The sequence below is a fragment of the Schistocerca nitens genome, chromosome 1, assembly GCF_023898315.1.
Source record: "Schistocerca nitens isolate TAMUIC-IGC-003100 chromosome 1, iqSchNite1.1, whole genome shotgun sequence".
NCBI classification, from domain to species: domain Eukaryota; kingdom Metazoa; phylum Arthropoda; class Insecta; order Orthoptera; family Acrididae; genus Schistocerca; species Schistocerca nitens.
In genome coordinates this window covers 224,329,691-224,355,019 of record NC_064614.1, presented here as the reverse complement: position 1 = coordinate 224,355,019, position 25,329 = coordinate 224,329,691, and the positions used below count along the sequence as shown (strand labels likewise).

Genomic DNA, 25,329 nt, shown 5'->3' with positions numbered 1-25,329 from the left:
ATGACGTGGACAACACGATACCCAGCCCCTATGGTACAAAATCGCCGACCCACCTGGGAATCGAACCCGCGTCTGCCGCAGGGTAGTAGGACGCACTGACCACTCCGCTAAGGTGGCAACGCCGCAATGTGCTGATATGGTAAACTTGTTTTACAAAGAGCAATCATTCTGCCCCCCCCCCCTCTCTCAAGCTCAATCACTTGCTCATTTTGCGTGCTTTGACATCAAAGAGACATGTTGTTGTTGTGGTCTTCAGTCCAGAGACTGGTTTGATGCAGCTCTCCAAGCTACTCTATCCTGTGCAAGCTTCTTCATCTCCAAGTACCTACTGCAACCTACACCCTTCTCAATCTGTTTGGTGTATTCATCTCTTGGTCTCCCTCTACGATTTTTACCCTCCACGCTACCCTCCAATACTAAATTGGTGATCCCTTGATGCCTCAGAATATGTCCTACCAACCGATCCCTTCTTCTAGTCAAGTTGTGCCACAAATTTCTCTTCTCCCCAATTCTATTCAGTACCTCCTCATTTGTTATGTGATCTACCCATCTAATCTTCAGCATTCTTCTGTAGCACCATATTTCGAAAGCTTCTATTCTCTTCTTGTCTAAATTATTTATCGTCCACGTTTCACTTCCATACATGGCTACACTCCATACAAATACTTTCAGAAACGACTTCCTGACACTTAAATCTATACTCGATGTTAACAAATTTTTCTTCTTCAGAAACGCTTTCCTTGCCATTGCCAGTCTACATTTTATATCCTCTCTACTTCGACCATTATCAGTTATTTTGCTCCCCAAATAGCAAAACTCCTTTACTACTTTAAGTGTCTCATTTCCTAATCTAATTCCCTCAGCATCACCCGATTTAATTCGACTACATTCCATTAGCCTCGTTTTGCTTTTGTTGATATTCATCTTATATCCTCCTTTCAAGACACTGTCCATTCCGTTCAGCTGCTCTTCCACGTGCTTTGCTGTCTCCGACAGAATTACAATGTCATCGGCGAACCTCAAAGTTTTTATTTCTTCTCCATGGATTTTAATTCCTACTCCGAATTTTTCTTTTGTTTCCTTTACTGCTTGCTCAATGTACAGATTGAATAACATCGGGAATAGGCTACAACCCTGTCTCACTCCCTTCCCGACCACTGCTTCCCTTTCATGCCCATCGACTCTTATAACTGCCATCTGGTTTCCGTACAAATTGTAAATAGCTTTTCGCCCCCTGCCACCTTCAGAATATGAAAGAGATTATTCCAATCAACATTGTCAAAACCTTTCTCTAAGTCTACAAATGCTAGAAATGTAGGCTTGCCTTTCCTTAATCTATTCTCTAAGATAAGTCGAAGGGGCAGTATTGCCTCACGTGTTCCAACATTTCTACGGAATCCAACTGATCTTCCCCATGGTCGGCTTCTACCAGTTTTTCCATTCGTCTGTAAAGAATTCGTGTTAGTATTTCGCAGCCGTGGCTTATTAAACTGGTAGTTCCTTAATGTTTACATCTGTCAACACCTGCTTTCTTTGGGATTGGAATTATTATATTCTTCTTGAAGTCTGATGGTATTTCGCCTGTCTTATACATCTTGCTCACCAGATGGTAGAGTTTTGTCAGGGATGGCTCTCCCAAGGCTATCAGTCGTTCTATGTAATAGAATGTTGTCTACTCCCGGGGCCCTGTTTCGGCTTAGATCTTTCAGTGGACTGTCAAACTCTTCACGCAGTATCATATCTCCCATTTCATCTTCTTCTACCTCCTCTTCCATTTCCATAATATTGTCCTCAAGAACATCGCCCTTGTATAGACCCTCTATATATTCCTTCCACCTTTCTGCTTTCCCTTCTTTGCTCTAGACAATCATGGAAGTGGTTGTTTTTTGTCCAAAGGTGTCTTTAATTTTCCTATCGGCAGTATCTATCTTACCCCTAGTGATACATGCTTCTACATCCTGACATTTGTCCTCTAGCCAACCCTGCTTAGCCACTTTGCACTTCCTGTCGATCTCATTTTTGATACGTTTGTATTTCTTTTTGCCTGCTTCATTTACTGCATTTTTGTATTTTCTCCTTTCATCAATTAAATTCAATATTTCTTCTGTTACCCAAGGATTTCTACTAGGCCTCGTCTTTTTACCTACTTGATCCTCTGCCGCTTTCACTATTACATCTCTCAAAGCTACCCATTCCTCTCCTACTGTATTTCTTTCCCCCATTCTTGTCAATCGTTCCCTAATGCTCTCCCTGAAACTCTCTAAAACCTCTGAAAATGGCTCTGAGCACCATGGGACTCAACTGCTGTGGTTATCAGTCCCCTAGAACGTAGAACTACTTAAACCTAACTAACCTAAGGACATCACACACATCCATGCCCTCTAAAACCTCTGGTTCTTTTAATTTATCCAGGTCCCATCTCCTTAAATTCCCACCTTTTTGCAGTTTCTTCTTTAATCTACAGTTCATAATCAATAGATTGTGGTCAGAGTCCACATCTGCCCCTGGAAATGTCTTACAATTTAAAACCTGGTTCCTAAATCTCTGTCTTACTATTATATAATCTATCTGACACCTTCCAGTACCTCCAGGCTTCTTCCATGTATACAACCAACAAAGAGACATACCAGCACTTACAACCAACAAAGAGACATACCAGCACTTATTTGCATGTTTCCACCTCGTTTGCTGGACCTGTACGGACTGAACTTGGCATTACACCGACCTATCCAGTCACACAGAAGAAGTCAAAGCTGGGCCTCATACATCCCATCTCTCCGCAATATTAAGCCTTTGTAAGGTTTCGCTGTTCTACACGTACTCTGGTTTTGGATTGATTCAGACCATTCCTTCTGCGTGTTGCAGTTGTCACAAACAGTAGTGTAATTTAAAATAATATCTCCTGGACAACTCCTTCCATCCCACTGACGAATTTCTGCTTAAAAACCGGTAACAAGTTGCTTGAGTAGGATCTCTAATATTCTAAAATAATAATGTGTTCTGTGCAATTTTGTCATATGATGATATGATGGAGACCATGGCTGTTGTTTGAAGCAAATGTTAATGGTTTTGGGACAGCAACCAGCCACAAATTTACTTTCAGTTCCTTTATTTAAAGGGTACCGTTACCGGTTTCAAATCGTTGTGATTCATCCTCTGACGGTTTACACGCTTTATTTATGACATGTGGTGTGTTTTTTACAGATTAACTGCCGTGGAATGTCCGTTTGGAATGTTTGTTTTCATAACATTCGTCCGACAGATGTGAATACATTCCCACTGCATTCTTATTGTAGCACACGTAAATTTTTCTCACTGAACACTTTAGATTTGTCACTGAGAAGATATCTATCAAACACCACATGTTTTGATACATACAAATATGTACCAAAACATACAAATATGAATCAAAACATACAAATATGTATCAAAACATGTGGTGCGTGGTAGAAATCTTCTCAGTGTGGCTGGTTGCTGTCCCAAAACCATCAGTAATGTGTTCATGAATGTTAATACTAATCACGTATACATATCCTCTAAACTGAGTCGTTCTACATAATTTCGATAAAAGAATCGTTGAAATAACCTGCGGAAGTTTTAAGTAACTAACTAAATGTGGTGTTACAGAAGTATGGTAATCTACATGGGGAGACGGGATGTGAATGGAATAATGCTATAGGAAGCAGAGCCGGGAAAGAGGTGCACGAGAAAATATCGTAAATGTGGTGAACAGGCTGAGTGTCGGGCGCACAGCTGACCTGATCGCTCGTCGACGGAGAAGAAGGAGATCAGCGGCGTCCCCTCCGAGACGAGGCCGTAGCGCATCTCCCGCGGCTGCCCGCGGTCGCCGTCTTCCGCCTGCACGCGGACCACTGCGTCTCCCTGCAGAGAGGACGGGAAGTTGTGAGCTAGCTGTGGAATCACGTCACTTGATTCACGCATTACAGCGGGTGTGAAACTGGTACACCTGCGTATTATCGTGTGGTGCCCCCGTGAGTACGCAGAAGTGGCGCAACACGACGTGACATGGACTCGACTAATGCCTGAAGTAGTGCTGGAGGGAACTGACACCATGAATCTTGCAGGGCTGTCCATAAATGCGTAAGAGCACGGTACAAGGTATCCCAGATATGTTCAACAGTGTTCATGTCTGGGGAAGTTGGTGGCCAGCGAAGTGTTTAAACTCAGAAGAGTGTTCCTAGAGCAACGCTGTGGTAATTCTGGAATTCCGTCGGAATGCACAATGGACTTCAATGGTTGCAGGTGATAGACAGGATGCTTACTGCGTATCACTTGTCAGTCGTATCTAGACGTATGAGGGGTCCCTTATCACTCCAACTGCACATGCCCCTCACCATTACAGAGCCTCCACCAGCTTGAACAGTCCTCTGCTGACATGCAGGGTCTATGGATTATGAGGTTGTCCCAGTACCCGTAAACGTCCATCCGCTCGATACAATTTGAAACGAGACTCGTCTCACCAGGCAACATGTTTCCAATCACCAACAGTCCAATGTCGGTGTTGACGGGCCCAGGCAAGGCGTAAAGCTTTGTGTCATGCTGTCGTCAAGGGTACACGAGTGGGCCTTCGGCTGCGAAAGCAGATATCGATGTTATGTTCGCACGCTGACACTTGTTGATGGCACAGCATTGAAATCTGCAGCAATGTGCTGATATCTTGCACTACTGTCACGTTGACTTTATTTCCGGACACAATTTGCAATGAACCTTTTTATTGTCTACATATGGTGAATATAAAACTGCAAAAAGGTGGGAATTTAAGGAGATGGGACCTGGATAAACTGACAGAAACAGAGGTTGTAGAAAGTTTCAGGGAGAGCATTAGGGAACGATTCACAAGAATGGGGAAAAGAAATACAGTAGAAGAAGAATGGGTAGCTTTGAGAGATGAAATAGTGAAATCAGCAGAGGATCAAGCAGATAAAAAGACGAGGGCTAATAGAAATCCTTGGGCAACAGAAGAGATACCGAATTTAACTGATGAAAGGAGAAAATACAAAAAAGCAGTAAATGAAGCCGGCCAAAAGGAATACAAACGTCTCAAAAATGAGATCGACAGGAAGTGCAAAATGTCTAAGCACGGATGGCTAAAGGACAAATGTAAGGATGTAGAGGCATATATCACTAGGGGGAAGATAGATACTGCGTACATGAAAATTGATGAGTCCTTTGGAGAAAAGAGAACCACTTGTATGAATATCAAGAACGCAGATGGAAACCTAGTTCTAAGCAAAGAAGGGAAAGCAGAAAGGTGGAAAGAGTATATAGAGAGTCTATACAAGGGAGATGTTCTTGAGGACAATATTATGGAAATAGAAGAGGATGGAGATGAAGATGAAATGGGAGATATGATACTGCGTGAAGAGTTTGACAGAGCAATGAAAGACCTAAATCGAAACAAGGTCCCGGGAGTAGACAACATTCCATTAGAACTACTGACGGCCTTGGGGGAGCCAGCCCTGACAAAACTCTACCATCTGGAGAGCAAGATGTATGAGACAGGCGAAATACCCTCAGACTTCAAGAAGAATATAATAATTCCAATCCCAAATAAAGCAGTCGTTGACAGATGTGAAATTAAAATCAGTTTAATAAGCCACGGCTGCAAAATAGTAACACGAATTCTTTACAGACGAATGGAAAAACTGGTAGAAGCCGACCTCGGGGAAGATCAGTTTGGATTCTGTAGAAATGTTGGAACACGGGAGGCAATACTGACCCTTCGACTTATCTTAGAAAATAGATTAAGGGAAAACAAACCTACGTTTCTAGCATTTGTAGACTTAGAGAAAGCTTTTGACAATGTTGACTGGAATACTTGGTTCAAATGGCTTTGACCACTATGAGACTTAACTGCTGAGGTCATCAATCCCCTAGAACTTAGAACTACTTAAACCTAACTAACCTAAGGACATCATACACATCCATGCCCGAGGCAGGATTCGAACCTGCGACCGTAGCGGTCTCGCGGTTCCAGACTGTAGCGCCTAGAACCGCTAGTCCACTCCGGACTGGAATACTCTCTTTCAAATTCTGAAGGTGGCAGGGGTAAATTACAGGGAGCGAAAGGCTATTTACAATTTGTACAGAAACCAGATGGCAGTTACAAGAGTAGAGGGGCTTGAAAGGGAATCAGTGATTGGGAAGGAAGTGAGACAGGGTTGTAGCCTATCCCCGATGTTATTCAACCTGTATATTGAGCAAGCAGTAAAGGAAACAAAAGAAAAATTCGGAGTAGGAATTAAAATCCATGGAGAAGAAATAAAAACTTTGCGGTTCGCCGATGACATTGTAATTCTGTCAGAGACAGCAAAGGACCTGGAAGAGCAGCAGTGTCTTGAAAGGAGGATATAGGATGGACATCAACAAAAGCAAAATGAGGATAATGGATTGTAGTCGAATTAAATCGGGTGATGCTGAGGGTATTAGATTAGGAAATGAGACGCTTAAAGTAGTAAACGAGTTTTGCTATTTGGGGAGCAAAATAACTGATGATGGTCTAAGTAGAGAGGATGTAAAATGTAGACTGGCAATGGCAAGGAAAGCGGTTCTGAAGAATAGAAGTTTGTTAACATTGTGTATAGATTTAAGTGTCAGGAAGTCGTTTCTGAAAGTATTTGTATGGATTGTAGCCATGTATGGAAGTGAAACGTGGGCGATAAATAGTTTAGACAGAAAGAGAGTAGAAGCTTTCGAAATGTGGTGCTACAGAAGAATGCTGAAGATTAGATGGGTAGATCACATAACTAATGAGGAGGTACTGTATAGAATTGGGGAGAAGAGAAATTTGTGGCACAACTTGAATAGAAGAAGGGATCGTTTGGTAGGACATATTCTGAGGCATCAAGGGATCACTAATTTAGTATTGGAGGGCAGCGCGGAGGGTTAAAAATTGAAGAGGGAGACCAAGAGATGAATACACTGAGCAGATTCAGAAGGATGTAGGTTTCAGTAGGTACTGGGAGATGGAGAAGCTTGCACAGGATAGAGTAGCACGGAGAGCTGCATCAAATCAGTCTCTGGACTGGAGACCACAGCAACAACATGGTGAATACAGTTATGTCCTCTGTTCTTCTGTCCTCACAGTGAATGAGTGCATGCAGTGTGGACGAGAGGGTGACGTACCTGCTTGACGGCGCTGGTGAGCCTGGTGAGGGGCGGCGCGTGCGTGAAGTAGGGCGGCGAGTCCTGCACGTCGAGCACGGCCACCGCGACGCTCGCCGTCGCCACGTTGCGCGTGTCCAGCTCCGGGTCCGCGTAGGCGTTCTGTCAACAAACGCACAGTGGTGTCACGCCTCACCAGCTGAGCGGCCGAGGCGTCGGAAAAACTTCGCTCCCAGCAGCTAGGTAACACGACTCAAGTTACGGCTCACCTCCCGGGTTATTCAACGTAGCATAGGTATCCTAAAGGACGAAGAGCGATGGGGGAGAATGGAGTGGGTCTTACAGGATGCACTTGTCCCCGCCTGGAATCAAGGATACAGACTTCTTTTTCTTTTCGGAAGGGGTAACTCAGGACCGACGGCTAAAAAAATGGTTCAAATGGCTCTGAGCGCTATGGTGCTAAACTTCTGAGGTCATCAGTCCCCTAGAACTTAGAACTACTTAAACCTAACTAACCTAAGGACAGCACACACATCCATGCCCGAGTCAGGATTCGAATCTGCGACCGTAGCGGCCGCGCGGTTCCAGACTGTAGCGCCTAGAGCCGCTCGGCCACCCTCGGCCGGCGGACCGTCGGCAAATTTCAATTCCTTATTCGTTGTTCTTTTCTTTTCTTCCACTATTCTTTCATCTGTTCACTACGTTTATTTCTTCCTATCTTCTGACCCCTTCAGTCCACTTTTTTCACTTTCCCACCCTTCAATTCTACGACGTTCAATGCTTTTCCCCTAAATTCGTCTCTGTTAGTTGCTTATTCGGATTTTACGAGGGTGAGTCAAATGAAAACTTTAAATTTGTAATAACAAATGGAAATTTCGCGCCGTCATCCTTTAAGGGGGGTAGGACGTCAAACGGGCCGACTTGGAGCAGGACAGGCATCACAGGAAATTTTAATTTCCAGTGTCTATACTTTTACAAATAAATTCATAAAACTTTGTGAGCATCACTAGGAAGGATTCAGGATTCACACTCATTGCAGTGCAAGTTCTAAAACATAAGAAAATAATTTTTTTTACATGTCAAATTTCATCATTTTTTTCACTTACTAATTGCAGCATTTGTTGCTATAGGTACACTTTTCTTCATATGTTAGAGAGATTCTTTGATGAATTTTGCGCAGCATACATACCATACTTACAGGCGTACGAAACTCTAGAATTTATTTAATTTATCAAAAAACGAATGAACTGTTATATTTTAAACTTCATGTTTACAAAAAACATAAATTTTTATAGTTAATTACCTTACTTTTTACCACACTTTTTAATAGATTTCGAAAATTCTAGAGTTTGATACACCTTTAAGTATGGTTTGTATGCTGTGCAAAATTCATCGAAGAATCTCTCTTACTTATGAAGAAAAGTGTACCTACAGCAACAAATACTGCCATTAGTAAGTGAAAAAAATGATGAAATTTCACATGTAAAACAAAAACCATTTCGTTATGTTTTTGTTGTGTACATAGTTCCGCGTAGTCAGCGCGTACACAGCTTTCCCACTAGAGCGCGCCCCGCTAAGCACAACAGCGCAGGCGCAGCGTTCGACCGTCTTCGCACTACGAGAAGGTGCTGTCTTAGAGTCGGACCAAATTCTGCTTCCGCCGATCCGCATATTAATATGTAACGCAGCCAATGAGACTGCTGCTAACGTAAAACCTTTTCTCCTCGCGGATCACACTCGTGCAGTGATACCTGAACGCGCGAGGTATTATAACGAGTGTACAGACCTCCAATTAGTCAGTCTGTACCAATCTGCATTAGGCTGCATTAGTCTGTAGTCAAGTTTCAGTCTGCGCCTAATAAGATTATAAGATTATCACATTCCTGTACATAGCCATGAAGAGAAATGTATAGCCACTTTGTCAAGTATCAGAGATATGTGAGAATAAGATTAACGTACCAAGACCAAAGGAACTTCAGATTGTCAATTGTAAACAGCATCCAGAATCAAGTTACGTAATATCTATGATTTTTATTATTTTAATAAATGTGTGTGAAAATTAATCAAACTCTGTTTAAAGTTGGTCACCATCAATCTGCTACTCTAAGCGTGCAAGTGTCATTTCTATCGTCTGACCTAACGGCAGAAGATAAACACGCCACAATAAGACCACGAGACATATTGCTGACACTCGCCTACTTCATTAGAGCGACAAGTCAAATAATCTGATGGTGTGTGTACCGAAGGTCTTACAGTACGCACACCACATTTTTCGAAGTTCCACTGCTATGAGTGTGAATTGTGAATCGTTCTTGGTCATGCTGACAAAGTTTTATGAGTTTATTTGTAAAAGTATAGACAGTGGAAATTAAAATGTCCTGTGGTGCCTCTCCTGCTCCAAGTCGGCCCGTTTGACGTGCTACCCCCCGTAAGTTGGTAAGCGTGCTACAAACAGCGTGCAGAATGGCCTGTAGGTGGCAGCATAGTGCAGATGCACACATACCGTCGCAGTATCAGTATAAAGATGGCCGCCCCACTTGCGACTTGCGCCAGGGAAGAACAGCGTTCTGTTGTTCGGTTTTTGCGTAGTGAAGGTGTGAAACCTATTGAAATTCATCGACGAATGAAGATTCAGTACGGTGATGCATCATTGTCACAGCAGCAAGTCTACGAATGGAGTAGGAAGTTCGCAAATGGTGTGACTTCAGTGGAAGGTGCTCCTCGTCCAGGTCAGGCACAACGAGTTGTGACTCCACAGAACATTGCAGCATTTGAAGCCATAGTGAAGGAAAACCGCCGAGTGACACTGAATGACATTGCAGCATGTTTACAGGTTAGTCATGGGTCAGCACAGCACATTGTGCATGATGTGCTGCAAGTGTGTGCAAGATGGGTGCCACGGCAGCTGACTCCTGAAACGAGAGAACGACGTGTCGATGCTTGTGAAGAACTTCTTCGGCGCTTTGAACGAGAAGGTGATGGCTTCCTTGCAAGAATCGTGACTGGGGAAGAAACCTGGGTTCACCTCCACCAACCGGAAACGAAGAGAGCGAGCAAGGAATGGCACCATTCCTCATCACCAAGTGATTTCGATATGTTTGGACTACTCAAAGACGCAATGGGAGGAAAGACGTTCCGTTCTGATGAAGAGGTACTCCATGCGGTGCATGAGTGGTTGTGCGGACTACCAAAAGAATTTTTTTCTAAAGGAATTTATGCACTTTGTAAGTGCTGGAGGACTTGCATTGAGCGTGGGGGAGATTATGTTGAAAAGTGATACAGCTTTGTACCACTTCTGAATATTTAAAAAATATTTAATGTTTTCATTTGACTCACCCTCGTATATTACACTGTAAGCCGGTAGACGTGATATACACGTACAGACAAACAAATGATTAAAATTTCAGAAAAATTTGATGATTTATTGAAGAGAACGAGCTTCAAAAATTGAGCAAGTCAATCACGTATTGGTTCACTTCTGGCCCTTATGCAAGCAGTTATTCGGCTTGACATCGATTGACAGATTCGTTGGATGTCCTCCCGAATGATGTCGTGCCAAATTCTGTCCAGTTGGCGCGTTGGATCGCCGAAATCCCGAGTTGGTTGGAGACCTCTGCCCGTAATGCTCCAAACGTTCTCAACTGGGGAGGCACCTGGCGACCCACCTGTCCAAGGTAGTGTTTGGCAAGCTCTAAGGCAAGCAGTAGAAATCCTCGCCGTGTGCGGGCGATCATTATCTTGCTGAAACGTAACCCCAGGATGGCTTGCCACGAAGGGCAACAAAACGGAGCGCAGAATGTCGTCGACATACCGCTGTGCTGTAAGGGTGCCGCGGAAGATACCAAAGGGATCCTGCTATGAATAGAAACGGGATCCTAGACCATTACTCCTGCGTATCGGGCTATATCTCGGGCGATAGCCAGTTTGTTCTCCCACCACTGTCTGGGGCGTCTCCAGACTAGTTTCCACGGGTCATCGAGGCTCAGTTCGAAGTGGGACTCTTCATTGAAGACAGTTCTACTCCAGTCAATGAGATTCCAGGCAGAAGGCGTGTTTGGAGAAGCCCCAGACAGCAGTGGGGTACCCACCAGACTGTCACCCGCCACACAACCCGATAACCAGGAGTGACGGTTTGGAGTGCCATTTCTTTTCGCAACATCAACTCTTTGGGTGTCATCCACGGGACCCTTATAGCATAGCGGTACATCATGGCAAGCCATCGTAGGCTTACATTTTAGCAAGATAATGTCTGCCCGCACAAAGCGAGAGTTTCTACTGCTTGTCTTGGTGCTTGGCGATCCGTACCTTGGCCAGCAAGGTCATCGGAATTCTCCCGAATTGAGAATGTTTGCAGCATTATGGGCAGGGCCCTGCAAGAAACTCGGGATTCTGACGATCTAACACGTCAATTGTACAGAATTTGGCACGACATCTCTCAGAACGGCGTTCAACAACTCTACCAATCAACGGCAAGCCGAATAACTGCTTGCATAAGGGGCTGGAGTGGATCAGCGCGTTATAATTTGCTCAGTTTGTGAAGTTCTTTTCCTTAAATAAATCATCCAATTGTTTTGAAATTGTAGTCATTTGTTTGACTGCACATGTACATCACATCTAGCGATTTTCGTCCGATTCGGACACTACGTGGTGCGTCGTTTATTTATTTATTTTGCACTCGAGTGTATTTTGGATCCAACCTAGTGACTTCTCATCCCACAAATATGTGAAAATCTTTTTGGTTAATCCACTGTCTTGCTTTCGACATAAATGCCCAAAAAGTAGCAGTCTTCCTTTTTCAATTCCTTCTGAAATGTTTTCAGCGTTTCAATAAATTTTATCAATACTTTGTAATTTCCAGCCTTCCAAAGTTTTCCCTAGACATAATATTTTCCTAATGATTCGGCTTTGTAGTATTTCTAGTTTCTCTAAATTTTAGCTTCATGCTCGACATTCGCTTGTATACAGAGTGAATCACCTAAAACTTACACCGCAGATATTGCGGAAATGAAAAGTGTTGTCGACTTGCGGTTTTGATTGACTGGATTGCCAGTCATGGGATCGTATTGTTAGTCAATCAACAGATTGTAATAATAGTTGGAAAGTGTATTTTTTGTGCAAAAATAGAATTTTTTAAATGGAACAATGTCTATTGACATTAACAAACTAAAAGTAGGGTAAATTAGAATGTCAGTGGTGTTAGTTGCAGGATTTTAGTGCGAATCGTTTACGAGATACCGTATTTTGAAAAGTTCCCACACCGACACTTGTACAATAGCTATGGTAGCACACACTAAAGAACAACACAAGTTTTCGTATTATTTATGTGGATTGTGACCAGTAACCAGACAATTTACCATCACAGGTTGTGTTCAGAATGACCACCGGCAGAGAGAGCAAGCTTCCAGGCTGGTATGGACTGCTGCACACGTGCTATCGTTTGAGCGGAGATGTCCCAGAAGGGTGCAGTAATACGTCGTTGTACAGCATCGGGTGTAGTTGGAATGTCCTTGTAGGCAGTCATTCAGATTTCCCCACAGAAAAAGAGTCTACAGACATCAAATCCGGGGAACAAGCCAGCCAAGGTACAGTTCTCTCCGTTCAGTCCTACGATTTGAAAAGAATTCGTGAAAACATGCTGTAGTACTTCTTGCACTACGTGCTGGACACCAATCATGTTGGTAGTTCAGGTTCCTTCTAGTCTGCAGAGGAGAACGTCTTCTAGCATCCGTGGAAGATGGTCTGTAAGGCGACTTCGATACTTCCTCGTTCAGTGTTCCGTCTACGAAAATCGGGCCTTTGAGCTGATGGTTCACTATCCTACACCATACGTTTACACTCCATGGACGCTGATGTTCCACCTGACGAAGCCAACGGGGATTGTCAGCGGACCAATACTGCCATGTTTCAGCAGTTTACCCTGCCATGATTCATCACTAACAAAAGACACATGATACATCTGGATTATCCTGTATTAATTCCCATGTAAAGAAGTTAACACGATTCTCATAATCATTTCCATGCAGCTCTTGATGGAGAGAGATGTGATGGGATGGAACCTATGTCGATGGAGAATGCATAGCACACGCGTTTTTGACGTCTATTGGAATAAATTGCTGCATACACCGTACAAGAACAAACTGCTTTCTTCCTACTCTCTCCATACATCATGAGCATGTCAGTTTTTTCTGCATTGGTAAGCCCCATAGTCGACTCACGACCCACTGCTTCAACTGTCACACACCAACTGATAAGCAAGTCTCAATGCACTCAAGGAACACACAAGTAGAGTGGAAGCAAACATAACAACATTATACCTAGCAACTATGCGGGTTGTATGGCACTGGCAAGTGTCCGTGTGGAAAATTTTCAAAATACGATATCTGGTAAACGACTCGCACTGGAATTCTGCAACCAACACCTCTGACACTCTAATTTAACCTGCTTTTAGTTTGTTAATGTCAATAGCCGTTGTTCCATTTACAAACGTCTGTGTTTGCACAAAAGTTCACTTTCTGAATATTATTGCAATCTGGGTATTAGCTAACAACTCGAGCCCCCTGACTACCAATCCATTACGTGAAAACCGCACGTAAATAGCACTTTCCATTTCCACAATATTTGCGATGCAAGTTTTAGGTGATTCGCCCTGTATAAACAGTCTGGCTTCACTACTCTACTGTAATTCATTATTTTTGCAGTTTTAGACAAGACATTTTTTATTGTATGGTCTTTAGTTATACCATATGTCTTCCCAATTTTATTTCCTTTCCTCTGTAGCAGGTTTTTCCAGACGATTTCCTTGGACTATTTCGCCAAGAAATTTAACCTTCTCTACTGGGCTAATATATATTTTCAGAAATTTCGGTGCATTTCTAATGTTTGTTAAAAATTCTTAAGCCTTTCCTACTGGATATTTATTTTAAAATGTTTATCTGTATTACAGAAAATGTCACTTTTTCACACAATATAACAGTATAACAAAATCATTTGTTTCCTCTTCCCAGGCTTATTGATTAAACCTGATGTTCATATAGTTTTTCATTTCAAATCCACGCTGTTTTTTTTTAGAATAAAATTAAAAAGAATTGGTGGTAGGCCATAACCTTGCCGCACACCTGTGTTTATTTCGAAGGGATGGAATACTTCTAGGGGACTAATGACCTCAGCAGTTGAGTCCCATAGTGCTCAGAGCCATTTGAACCATTTGAACAGCATCCCCAGCACATGCTGTAAAGTTAATGTTTCATCAACAGCATTTGCCTTCTTCTGTATAAAATGCGACGTAACTCGAGAATCAATAAAGCTGTGCTCAAAGAAACTGTTGTTTTCCCTGGTATTTCTCTGTTTGATATCTTACATAACCCCATTTCCACTTGCAGGTTACGAGTTGTACCCAAGACGGAGCCTTCCAAAGTGATCGCCATGTTGGTAATACAGCCTCACAGCTTTACCCTATTTTCCATCTCGCACTACTTGACTTTAAATTTCTGTTTATCCGCCTGTTTTTGTTTTAAGCCTAGTTTACACGACGACATTGAGTTGCGCCACTCGTTGCGTGGAATGAGTTGCATGCAAATGGTTTCATATTTGACTGTAGACACGGTGAAACCAGTATACACTTCAGTTTCGTCGTTTTGTGGGTTCCTGAGTCGTGTCTGAAACGAAGGTTTTGACAGCTGCACGTCGCACGAGTAGTGATGGAGTTAAAGCTTGTTGCGTGGAACCGCTGCATAAGAAAAAAAATTCGAAATGTGTTTCGATTCGTGACTGGATGAAGAAAAGACGTCAGTTCGATTGCTCAGCATCCTTGCTGAAATAATTTGTAATGGAAGATCCAAGAAGTTCTTTTAATTATCTTAGAATCTCACCATAACTGTTTACCTATCTTCTAAATAGAAGTAATTATGCGATAAGGAATAAAGATACTGTAATGCACGAAGCACTGTCGCCAAAACTGAAATTACGTATCATATTGCGTGCATTACAATCGAGAACACTCGGCATGTTATAAGATGCGTATTTAGTTGGTGATGACGCTATTTCATAAACAACAATAATTATTAACATTAACAGTAATAATTATTGACATTAGCAGCAGTAATTATCCCAAGCAGGCCGCATTAAGAAGAGAATGGTTTGCAAACTGCTCTCTTGAAGATAGATCTGTACAGTGGCAATATTTCAAAATTCAAACATATGTGAATGTGGAGCACTGCTGCGACGTTTTAAATAGATGAATATTGAATAAAGAACGCAGCTTCTTGATTTGTGTAGCCTTCCCTCCTACCAACAACATTTTCTTTAAAAAAAGAGAGTCGGCCAACTCGAACGATGGGATTTTACTGTCGGCCAACTCGAACTGTTGTAGACGAGACCACTTCCACAGATAGAATTACATTTGCTTGTATTTTTTCTTAATTCAGTTGTATATGTGCTTCTAATTCAATAAATTTTGCCCTGTAGCTCACATATTGTCAAACTATCTGTGTTCTGATCGCTCGTGAAGGTCTCAGGAGCAGCAATGTATTGCTTGTTTTTGTAATTAGCATCACTGAAATCCCACAAACACCTATGCAAAGCATACATATCCAAAATGCGAACATTATTCTCCGTTCCTCTCTGCATATTTCAGTTTGTCTACACTCTACGAACACACATAACCTCAGAACTCAAGCCACTAGTGTCGCCAAAGTTGGAACACGCCGAATGCGTTTAGTTTCTCTGACGAGTTGCGCAAACGCGCGGAGCGCATGCGCAGTGCCCGGTAGCGCAGTTGAATGCAACCTAGTGTCGTCGTGTAAACTAGGCTTTAGATGTGTGGTTCCACACGTTTGCGTATATCTAGATTGGCCCTGCACGCAACAACCATCGAGCGACGAGAGGAATTTCAGTGAAAATGAGCAAACTAGATTAATGTTCATTTATTGTCTGGGTTGCCAGGAATTTAAACACTGCATTAGAACAAGTGGTAGCTACGTACTAAACCTTTCAGCGAAACATTAGAACCTGCCTCATAGTTGGTCTGTGCGCAAAAGTCTCACAACTGTAGTTCAAATGTGTACTGAGGGTTAAAACTTTGCACACAACAACTAGTTTCAGGTCCAAAAACGACAAACCACTCTGCCTATCTCTTATGTGCAGTCCACGTAGTTTGCACAAGAATTGAATGCCACTAAATGTACATGAGAAGTGTTTTACTACGACTCTACTGGAAGTGAGAGGGAATCATGGGCAGATGGCAAGCTCTGCTAGATAAGCACTTGCTCAGAAGCGTCACCCAATGACAGGGCGGCCATCCTCCTATGCTGCCTACTTTTGATATTCCTTTTCAGTGTTTGGTAGCATTAAATTCTTGTTTTAGAAAGTGACAATCAACTACTGACAATGTTTTTACAATAGAACAAGTTATAGAAAAGATACGAGAATTTAATTGGGAAATCCAGCTTACTTTTATAGACTATTGAAAGCCGTTTGATAATGTGAACAGAGAAATGCTGTGGAATGTAATGGCTAAATGAGGTTGTCCATCTCACCTCATAAATGTTATCAAGAGTCTGTATGCGCACACCGAAATAACGTCACTGTCACCAACATAATCACAATAATGTCAATGAACCCAAATAAAGAGGCAAGGATGCTGTATTTCCCCGACACGCTTACACATATAAGTGATCAGTAAACGGAATATAGTGAATAAAAATGAGTACTTTTAGGTTGTGACACTAGATTAAATCTACTCCTATATGCAGATGAGCAAACAGTGGTTTCAGAGAACGAAAATGCACATCGGGTGGGAGTCACTAAGTTGCATCAGATGGACTCAGAATACAACCTAAATCTGTCTGTAGATAAAACGAAAGTGATGGAATTTCAAAGCGCACAGTCAGTAAGATCGAAAGTAGTCTTGAATAACGAATATTTGGAGCAAGGTGAACATTTTAAACGTTAATGATGTGACGACACATGTGGATGTAATCATGATGTGGTCCAAAAATGAAACAGTTATTTCAGTTTGTGGTACTATTCTAAAAAGTTTGCAGACGAAAGTCAGGAAAGAAACTCAGCTGAAGTTTTTAGAAAAGCATATCAGTACCAACCCTTACTTATGGAAGTGCAGCTTGGTTGACAACACAACACCAAGAAAGTAGAATGCAGGCTCAAGAAATGACGTTCCTAAGAAGAGTGCAAGCATGTACAAGAGAAGATAGACAATGAAAGGAGGACGTAAGGAAAGATTTAGGAGTATATAACTTATACGAAAAAATAAAAGAAAATAGGAGAAAACGGGAGGAACATGTTGATCGTAGGGGGCGGAGGGGGAGATTTCCGGTGAAGGTATTCAATTATATGTCCACTGGAAGAAGAAATCTAGGAAGGACACATATAAAATAAACAAGAATTGCTTATTTTGTCGTATTATCAGCCTTGTCTCCATATGAAGCCTCTATTTCTCCCTTATAAACTTCTACTGTAGCCGTTGATGTTTTAATTTAATTATTTATTATTAATTTACACTAATTGTCTATTTTCTTTAATTTGTTGGGATGTTACTGGGCGCGCACTCTAGGCTAGCCGCCCCCAGCTGCACAGTTAGGCGTCACTGCCGCTCGATGATGCCCAATAGAGTCAATATTGTGACCTACTGGGGGTGGATTGCGAAGGCGAGCGCGAGGTTTCGAGACACGTGTAAGCGGTACTGTACACACAAACTAAGTTGGTACTAGTAATTTTTCAAAGCAACCTTCTGTCACTGTTCGAATTCCAGAAGATGAAAAACGAAATATGACGACAATTCAGAGACGAAGTAAAGTTGGTATATGCTCACATCACATAACAGTGTAGTAGAGAAATTCCCTTCTTCCACTCTCTTAGTAACGTTGACGAGCATCCCATTGCCAGTTCGATTTTACACAGAGTACGCGAAGGAACTTGCCCCCCTTTTTGCAGCGGTGTACCGTAGGTCTCTAGAAGAGCGTAGCGTTCCAAAGGATTGGAAAACGGCACAGGTCATCCCCGTTTTCAAGAAGGGACGTCGAACAGATGTGCAGAACTATAGACCTATATCTCTAACGTCGATCATAGAATTTTGGAACACGTATTATGTTCGAGTATAATGACTTTTCTGGAGACTCAGAGGGCCATAGACAAAGGTTCCCAGGTAGATGCCGTGTTTCTTAACTTCCGCAAGGCGTTTGATACAGTTCCCCACAGTAGTTTAATGAACAAAGTAATAGCATATGGACTATCAGACCAATTGTGTGATTGGATTGAAGAGTTCCTAGATAACAGAACGCAGCATGTCATTCTCAATGGAGAGAAGTCTTCCGAAGTAAGAGTGATTTCAGGTGTGCCGCAGGGGAGTGTCGTAGGACCGTTGCTACTCACAATATACATAAATGACCTTGTCGATGACACCGAAAGTTCACTGAGGCTTTTTGCGGATGATCCTGAAATGCAGGAGGATCTGCAGCGAATTGACGCATGGTGCAGGGAATGGCAATTGAATCTCAATGTAGACAAGTGTAATGCGCTGCGAATACATAGAAGGAAAGATCCTTTATCATTTAGCTACAATATAGCAGGTCAGCAACTGGAAGCAGTTAATTCCATAAATTATCTGGAATTGGGCATTAAGAGTGATTTAAAATGGAATGATCACATAAAGTTGATCGTCGGTAAAGCAGATGCCAGACTGAGATTCATTGGAAGAATCCTAAGGAAATGCAGTCCGAAAACAAAGGAAGTAGGTTACAGTACACTTGTTCGCCCACTGCTTGAATACGGCTCACCAGTGTGGGATCCGTACCAGGTAGGGTTGATAGAAGAGATAGAGAAGATCAAACGGAGAGCAGCGCACTTCCTTACAGGATCATTTAGTAATCGCGAAAGCGTTACGGAGATGATAGATAAACTCTCTGCAGGAGAGACGCTCAGTAGCTCGGACGGGCTTTTGTTGAAGTTTCGAGAACATACCTTCACCGAGGAGTCAAGCAGTATATTGCTCCCTTCTACGTATATCTCGCGAAGAGACCACGAACAATACGAGACTGGAATAGAAGGGAGAACCGATAGAGGCAATCAAAGTATCTACCAAGCACGTTATAGATATGCTAGCCTCACCGAAGGCCCACTGAGGCCGCGGATGCCTAGACACGTGTAGCACTGGATGTGAGTCTGGCGAGTGTTATATCGACCAAGCGCACTGGGTTGAAATCTTCAGAAGGTTTCGCCCAAGTCAAACAAGTACATCCCCAGTCGCGGGTTACAGCATTAGCGAATGACAACAAAGATCAAAAGTAGTGCCGATGGCTCTGAGAATCTGCAGTGAATCAGGCAGTGGAAGCAAGAGTGCATGTCTATTTAGTCATTCGGTTCAGAAGATTCGCCCTGCACTCTGTGTGAAAAGATGCGTTAAAGCAAATTTGTTACCAGTGTTCTCGGCTGGGAAGAATTGAAGGTGGATTGGACATTGACAGCTGAGCGGAAATTTTCAAATGTCTCGCCACCATCAAGAATACTTTAGCACAACACGTATGGAGGCAGGACACTATTTCATGGACCAATGATAATCGGAAGACATGAATACGATGCAATGTCTCATCCTGTGTGCAGATAAAGATTGAGTAGCCACTTACCAGACGGACATATATGCTTATGCTTAAAATTTTCTTACTGATGTGACCCTAAAAATTGCGTGACTCAAGGCTTCATAGTATTTTGTTGGCGTTATTGTTGCTCACATATCACGATTTTCTGCCGAGCATTATGTAAACGGTTTAAATTTAAATTCATAGTACATAAATTGTTCAGTAGCTAGGACGGAATAGTCTAAAATTACACTACTGGCCTCTAAAATTGCTACACCAAGAAGAAATGCAGATGATAAACGGGTATTCATTGAACAAATATATTATACTAGAACTGACATGTGATTTCATTTTCACGCAATTTGGTTGCATAGATCCTGAGAAATCAGTACCCAGAACAACAACCTCTGGCCGTAATAAGTGCCTTGATACGCCTGGGCATTGAGTCAAACAGAGCTTGGATGGCGTGTACAGGTACAGCTGCCAATGCAGCTTCAACACGATACTACAGTTCATCAAGAGTAGTGGCTGGCGTAATGTGACGAGCCAGTTGCTCGGCCACCATTGACCAGACGTTTTCAATTGGTGAGAGATCTGGAGAATGTGCTGGCCAGGGGAGCAGTCGTACATTTTCTGTATCCAGAAAGGCCCGTACAGGACCTGCAACATGCGGTCGTGCATTATCCTGCTGAAATGTAGGGTTTCGCAGGGATCGAAAGAAGGGTAGAGCCACGGGTTGTAACACATCTGAAATGTGACGTCCACTGTTCAAACTCCCGTCAATGCGAACAAGTCATGACCGAGACGTATAACCAATGGCACCCCATACCATCACGCTGGGTGATACGCCAGTATGGCGATGACGAATACACGCTTATAATGTGCGTTCACCGCGATGTCGCCAAACACGGATGCCACCATCATGATGCTGTAAACAGCACCTGGATTCATCCGAAAAAATGACATTTTGCCATTCGTGGATCCAGGTTCGTTGTTGAGTACACCATTGCAGGCGCTCCTGTCTGTGATGCTGCGTCAAGGGTAACCGCAGCCATGGTCTCCGAGCCGATAGTCCATGCTGCTGCAAACGTCGTCGAACTGTTCGTGCAGATGGTTGTTGTCTTGCAAATGTCCCCATCTGTTGACTCAGGGATAGAGACGTGGCTGCACGGTCCGTTACAGTCATGCGGATAAGATGCCTGTCATCTCGACTGCTAGTGATACGAGGCCGTTGGGATCCAGCACGGCGTTCCGTATTACCATCCTCAACCACTGATTCCATATTCCGCTAACTGTCATTGGATCTCGCCCAACGCGGGCAGCAATGTCGCGATACGATAAACCGCAATCGCGATAGGCTACAATCCGACTTTTATCAAAGTCTGAAACGTGATGGTACGCATTTCTCCTCCTTACACGAGGCATCACAACAACGTTTCACCAGGCAACGCCGGTCAACTGCTGTTTGTGTATGAGAAATCGGTTGGAAACTTTCCTCATGTCGGCACGTTGTAGGTGTTGCCACCGGCGCCAACCTTGTGTGAATGCTCTGAAAAGCTAATCATTTGCATATGACAGCATCGTCTTCCTGTCGGTTAAATATCGCGTCTGTAGCACATTATCTTCGTGGAGTAGAAATTTTAATGGCCAGTATTGTATAATTCAGTTTCCTTTTGCTGGTTTTGTTAAAGCATTGTTTAACCGAACATTTTAGCAGCTCTCCTGGATCGCTGACTCATCCATCTTGAACTTGACCGAATAAATACAGTCGTTTCTATAGCGTTAAATCTATTGTATAGTTGATCCTCCATCACCACTGACGAAATTAAGCGCTCTACTGCCCCAGACACAACTGAAAAGTCTCATGGAAGCAATTCATCAGAAGTATACATTCACTTTGTGACGCACTGCCGATAGTTTAACGTTGTATTAACTGTTTTCGTTCAGACGTTTCTGTTATTTGAATAGCTGTATGCTGTGTTGAAAAAAATGTATGTGAAATCTTATGGGACTTAACTGCTAAGGTCATTAGTCCCTAAGCTTACACACTACTTAACCTAAATTATCCTAGGGACAAACACACACACCCATGCCCGAGGGAGGACTCGAACCTCCGCCGGGATCAGCCGCACGGTCTATGACTGCAGCGCCTCTGACCGCTCGGCTAATCCCGCGTGGTGCTGTATGTTGTGACTTGATGCCTTAAAAAAGAGAAAACAAACACACGCTGCACTCACCATTGCCATCACGGTTAGCATGTACATCGTTTGCTTCTCGAAGTCGAGTTCCCCAGCGAGTATGATATCCGCCCTGATGGTCGATGCAGACTCCAGAGAGGTGTTGCCCAGGCTGAACAGTGGAGAGCCCTGCGGAAAAACAGGAAACCGTAGCTCTTCGTGCAAGTTACACTTCAGAAAACATTCAAAACTAACTCAATCATTTGGTTAGATAATGTGAAAAATTACTGACAACTTAGGGACGAATAAATGCTCCTTTTACCAACTAACAATAAATTTTGAAATTTGTGGTAAGATCTTATGGGACCAAAGTGCTGAGGTCATCGACCCCTAAGTCTGGCACTACTTAATCTAACTTAAACTAACTGACGCTAAGGACAACACACACACCCATGCCCGAGAGAGGAATCGAACCTCCGACGGGGGGAGCCGCGCGGGCCGTGACAAGGCGCCGGAGACACCAGGCTACCCCGCGCGGCAACTAATAATAAGAAAATGCCTCTGCGTATATATTATTTGAATAACTACCTACCCGGAATCTCACCCTTATTAACGAAAACGTACTAATTTTCAACATATTTGTCAGCGTTTCCAAGTAACTGGCCAGTCACAAATAGGACATAACCAGTACAAAATGGCTCTGAGCACTATGGGACTTAACATCTGAGGTCATCAGTCCGGTAGACTTAGAACTACTTAAGCCTAACTAACCTAAGGACATCAATCACATCCACGCCAGAGGCAGGATTCGAACCTGTGACCATAGCAGCAGCGCGGTTCCGGACTGAAGCGCCTAGAACAGCTCGGCCACAGCGGTCGGCATAAACAGTACATATCTTTAGTTGCGCATCGAAATACTCTCGACTGCAAGTGTAAGTGACGTTCTTTAGCGTTGAGGAAGTGTCTGAAGCAAACAAAATCAATATTTTTTTCTAATAGAACAGCATAGTAATACGATCACAGTGATGAGCCAAAACGTTACGAGCATGGGCTACCGGGTGGCTTTACGGTTTCTTATTGTGGTGGTTATAATTAAATTGACGGTGTTCCGAGCGCTACAGTGCGGGTAGTCGTTGCGCTCGTGGAGTATGCTGAAAATACAGGGCGATTCAAAAAGAATACCACAACTTTAGGAATTTAAAACTCTGCAACGACAAAAGACAGAGCTAAGCACTATCTGTCGGCGAATTAAGGGAGCTATAAAGTTTCATTTAGTTGTACATTTGTTCGCTTGAGGCGCTGTTGACTAGGCGTCAGCGTCAGTTGATGCTAAGATGGCGACCGCTCAACAGAAAGCTTTTTGTGTTATTGAGTACGGCAGAAGTGAATCGACGACAGTTGTTCAGCGTGCATTTCGAACGAAGTATGGTGTTAAACCTCCTGATTAAACGTTGGTATAAACAGTTTACAGAGAATGGGTGTTTGTGCAAAGGGAAAAGTTCTGGACGGCCGAGAACGAGTGATGAAAATGTAGCACGCATCCAGCAAGCATTTGTTCGCAGCCCAGGAAAATCGACTCGCAGAGCTAGCAGAGAGCTGCAAATTCCACAATCAACTGTATGGAGAGTCCTACGAAAAAGGTTAGTTATGAAACCCTGTCGTCTGAAATTGGTTCAAGCACTGTCTGTCCCGTGACAGAGCACTTCATCACTGGCCTCCAAGAAGCCCTGATCTTACCCCCTGCGATTTTTTCTTATGGGGGTATGTTAAGGATATGGTGTTTCGGCCACCTCTCCCAGCCACCATTGATGATTTGAAACGAGAAATAACAGCAGCTATCCAAACTGTTACGCCTGATATGGTACAGAGAGTGTGGAACGAGTTGGAGTATCGGGTTGATATTGCTCGTGTGTTTGGAGGGGGCCATATTGAACATCTCTGAACTTGTTTTTGAGTGAAAAAAAAACCTTTTTAAATACTCTTTGTAATGATGTATAACAGAAGGTTATATTATGTTTCTTTTATTAAATACACATTTTTAAAGTTGTGGTATTCTTTTTGGATCACCCTGTATAATAGTTTCACTTTCTGCCACCAGGTGAAAAATATGGCGTTGCAAGCAGTCTGAATGTGAAATGTTTGTTGTTTGGACGTCAGTATGCTGCTTATCGCTTTTCGACAAGTGTTGTCTCCTTTTGTAAAGTGACGCTTATGTAAAGGATTAAGAAGGTTGAAGATTTCCGTATGAAACGCAATGGCAATTCGGAAGAAAAACAATGCACTACTGGTAAAATTGTTTTATCAGAACGAAAGCAATAGCAGCGTTGCACGTGAGAATATCGCCGGCAGTAACAACTGCGAAGGTGCCCCATGCCAATAAATGGGCTACAGGGTATGAACAAGACATTTGAAGAAACATGTGAATTAGGGGGTGCAGCAGGGAGAGGAAGGCGACCTATATCCATGATAGTTGATGAATTTGCAGCAGCTATAGCCTACCGTGCATCACATGCCTCAAATTCTACAGCCACTGTTCGAGCTATGTGCGGAAATTGGCTCTCCCCTGGTCAACAGTTCAAAATATTTGCGGCGCATTTTACACTGGTATCCCTCCAAGATTCACGACGTGCACCAAATGAAGTGTCAAGCTAGGCTACAAAGCCGTGACTTTGTCATTCATGAAATGGATGACATGTAGCTGGGCCGGCCGGTGTGGCCGTGCGGTTAAAGGCGCTTCAGTTTGGAACCGCGTGACCGCTATGGTCGCAGGTTCGAATCCTGCCTCGGGCATGGATGTGTGTGATGTCCTTAGGTTAGTTAGGTTTAATTAGTTCTAAGTTCTAGGCGACTAATGACCTCAGAAGTTAAGTCGCATAGTGCTCAGAGCCATTTTTTGTAGCTGGGGAATATTCTTTGGTTGGATGAGCTACATTTTACTCTCACGGTGCAGTGAATGCATAGAGCTGTCGCAGTGGGGTTCTACACCGCCACATGTTGTGCAACCAATATTCTCAGCTTATGTGTCTGTGTTTCATAAGTTTCTTCATTCTCGCTCCGTTTTTCTTCGAGGAGATGATACCTCACTGGCCTGTTAGGTGTACAGTGATATCTTCACTTTATAAGGACATCCTTGTGCAACACGTGGTTCCAGCTTTGCAAGAATGCAACTGTGTCCGCACCACTACGACGCGACACCACATGTCACTTGCCAGCTGAAAGATTTGCTTCGAGAAACCTTAGGTAACGACTGTATCATCTAAAGGCAATTTCAAGACGTGTGGACTTCCAGATCCCTCGACCTAAATCCTTGGTGAGGAGATGCCTGAAAGATCGTGTCCATCACAAATGCATCCAGACTATTCCTGAGCTGTAGCATACGACGACATATCACTCCCAGTACACTGGGCATGCTGCGAATAACTGTCGACCATGCCATATTA

General features: G+C 43.1%; 1 protein-coding gene across 1 annotated transcript in view; it reads right to left on the bottom strand.

Moving 5' to 3' along the window:
- The window catches only part of LOC126238244 (cadherin-86C-like), a 333,139-nt gene that overhangs the window by 196,055 nt on the left and 111,755 nt on the right, over window positions 1–25,329 (bottom strand). The window contains exons 5-7 of the mRNA XM_049947781.1: window positions 21,950–22,078; window positions 7,147–7,287; window positions 3,759–3,882 (exon numbers count right to left, since the gene is read on the bottom strand). Coding sequence (XP_049803738.1) covers window positions 3,759–3,882; window positions 7,147–7,287; window positions 21,950–22,078 — 394 coding nt within the window. The remainder of the gene's footprint in view (window positions 1–3,758; window positions 3,883–7,146; window positions 7,288–21,949; window positions 22,079–25,329) is intronic.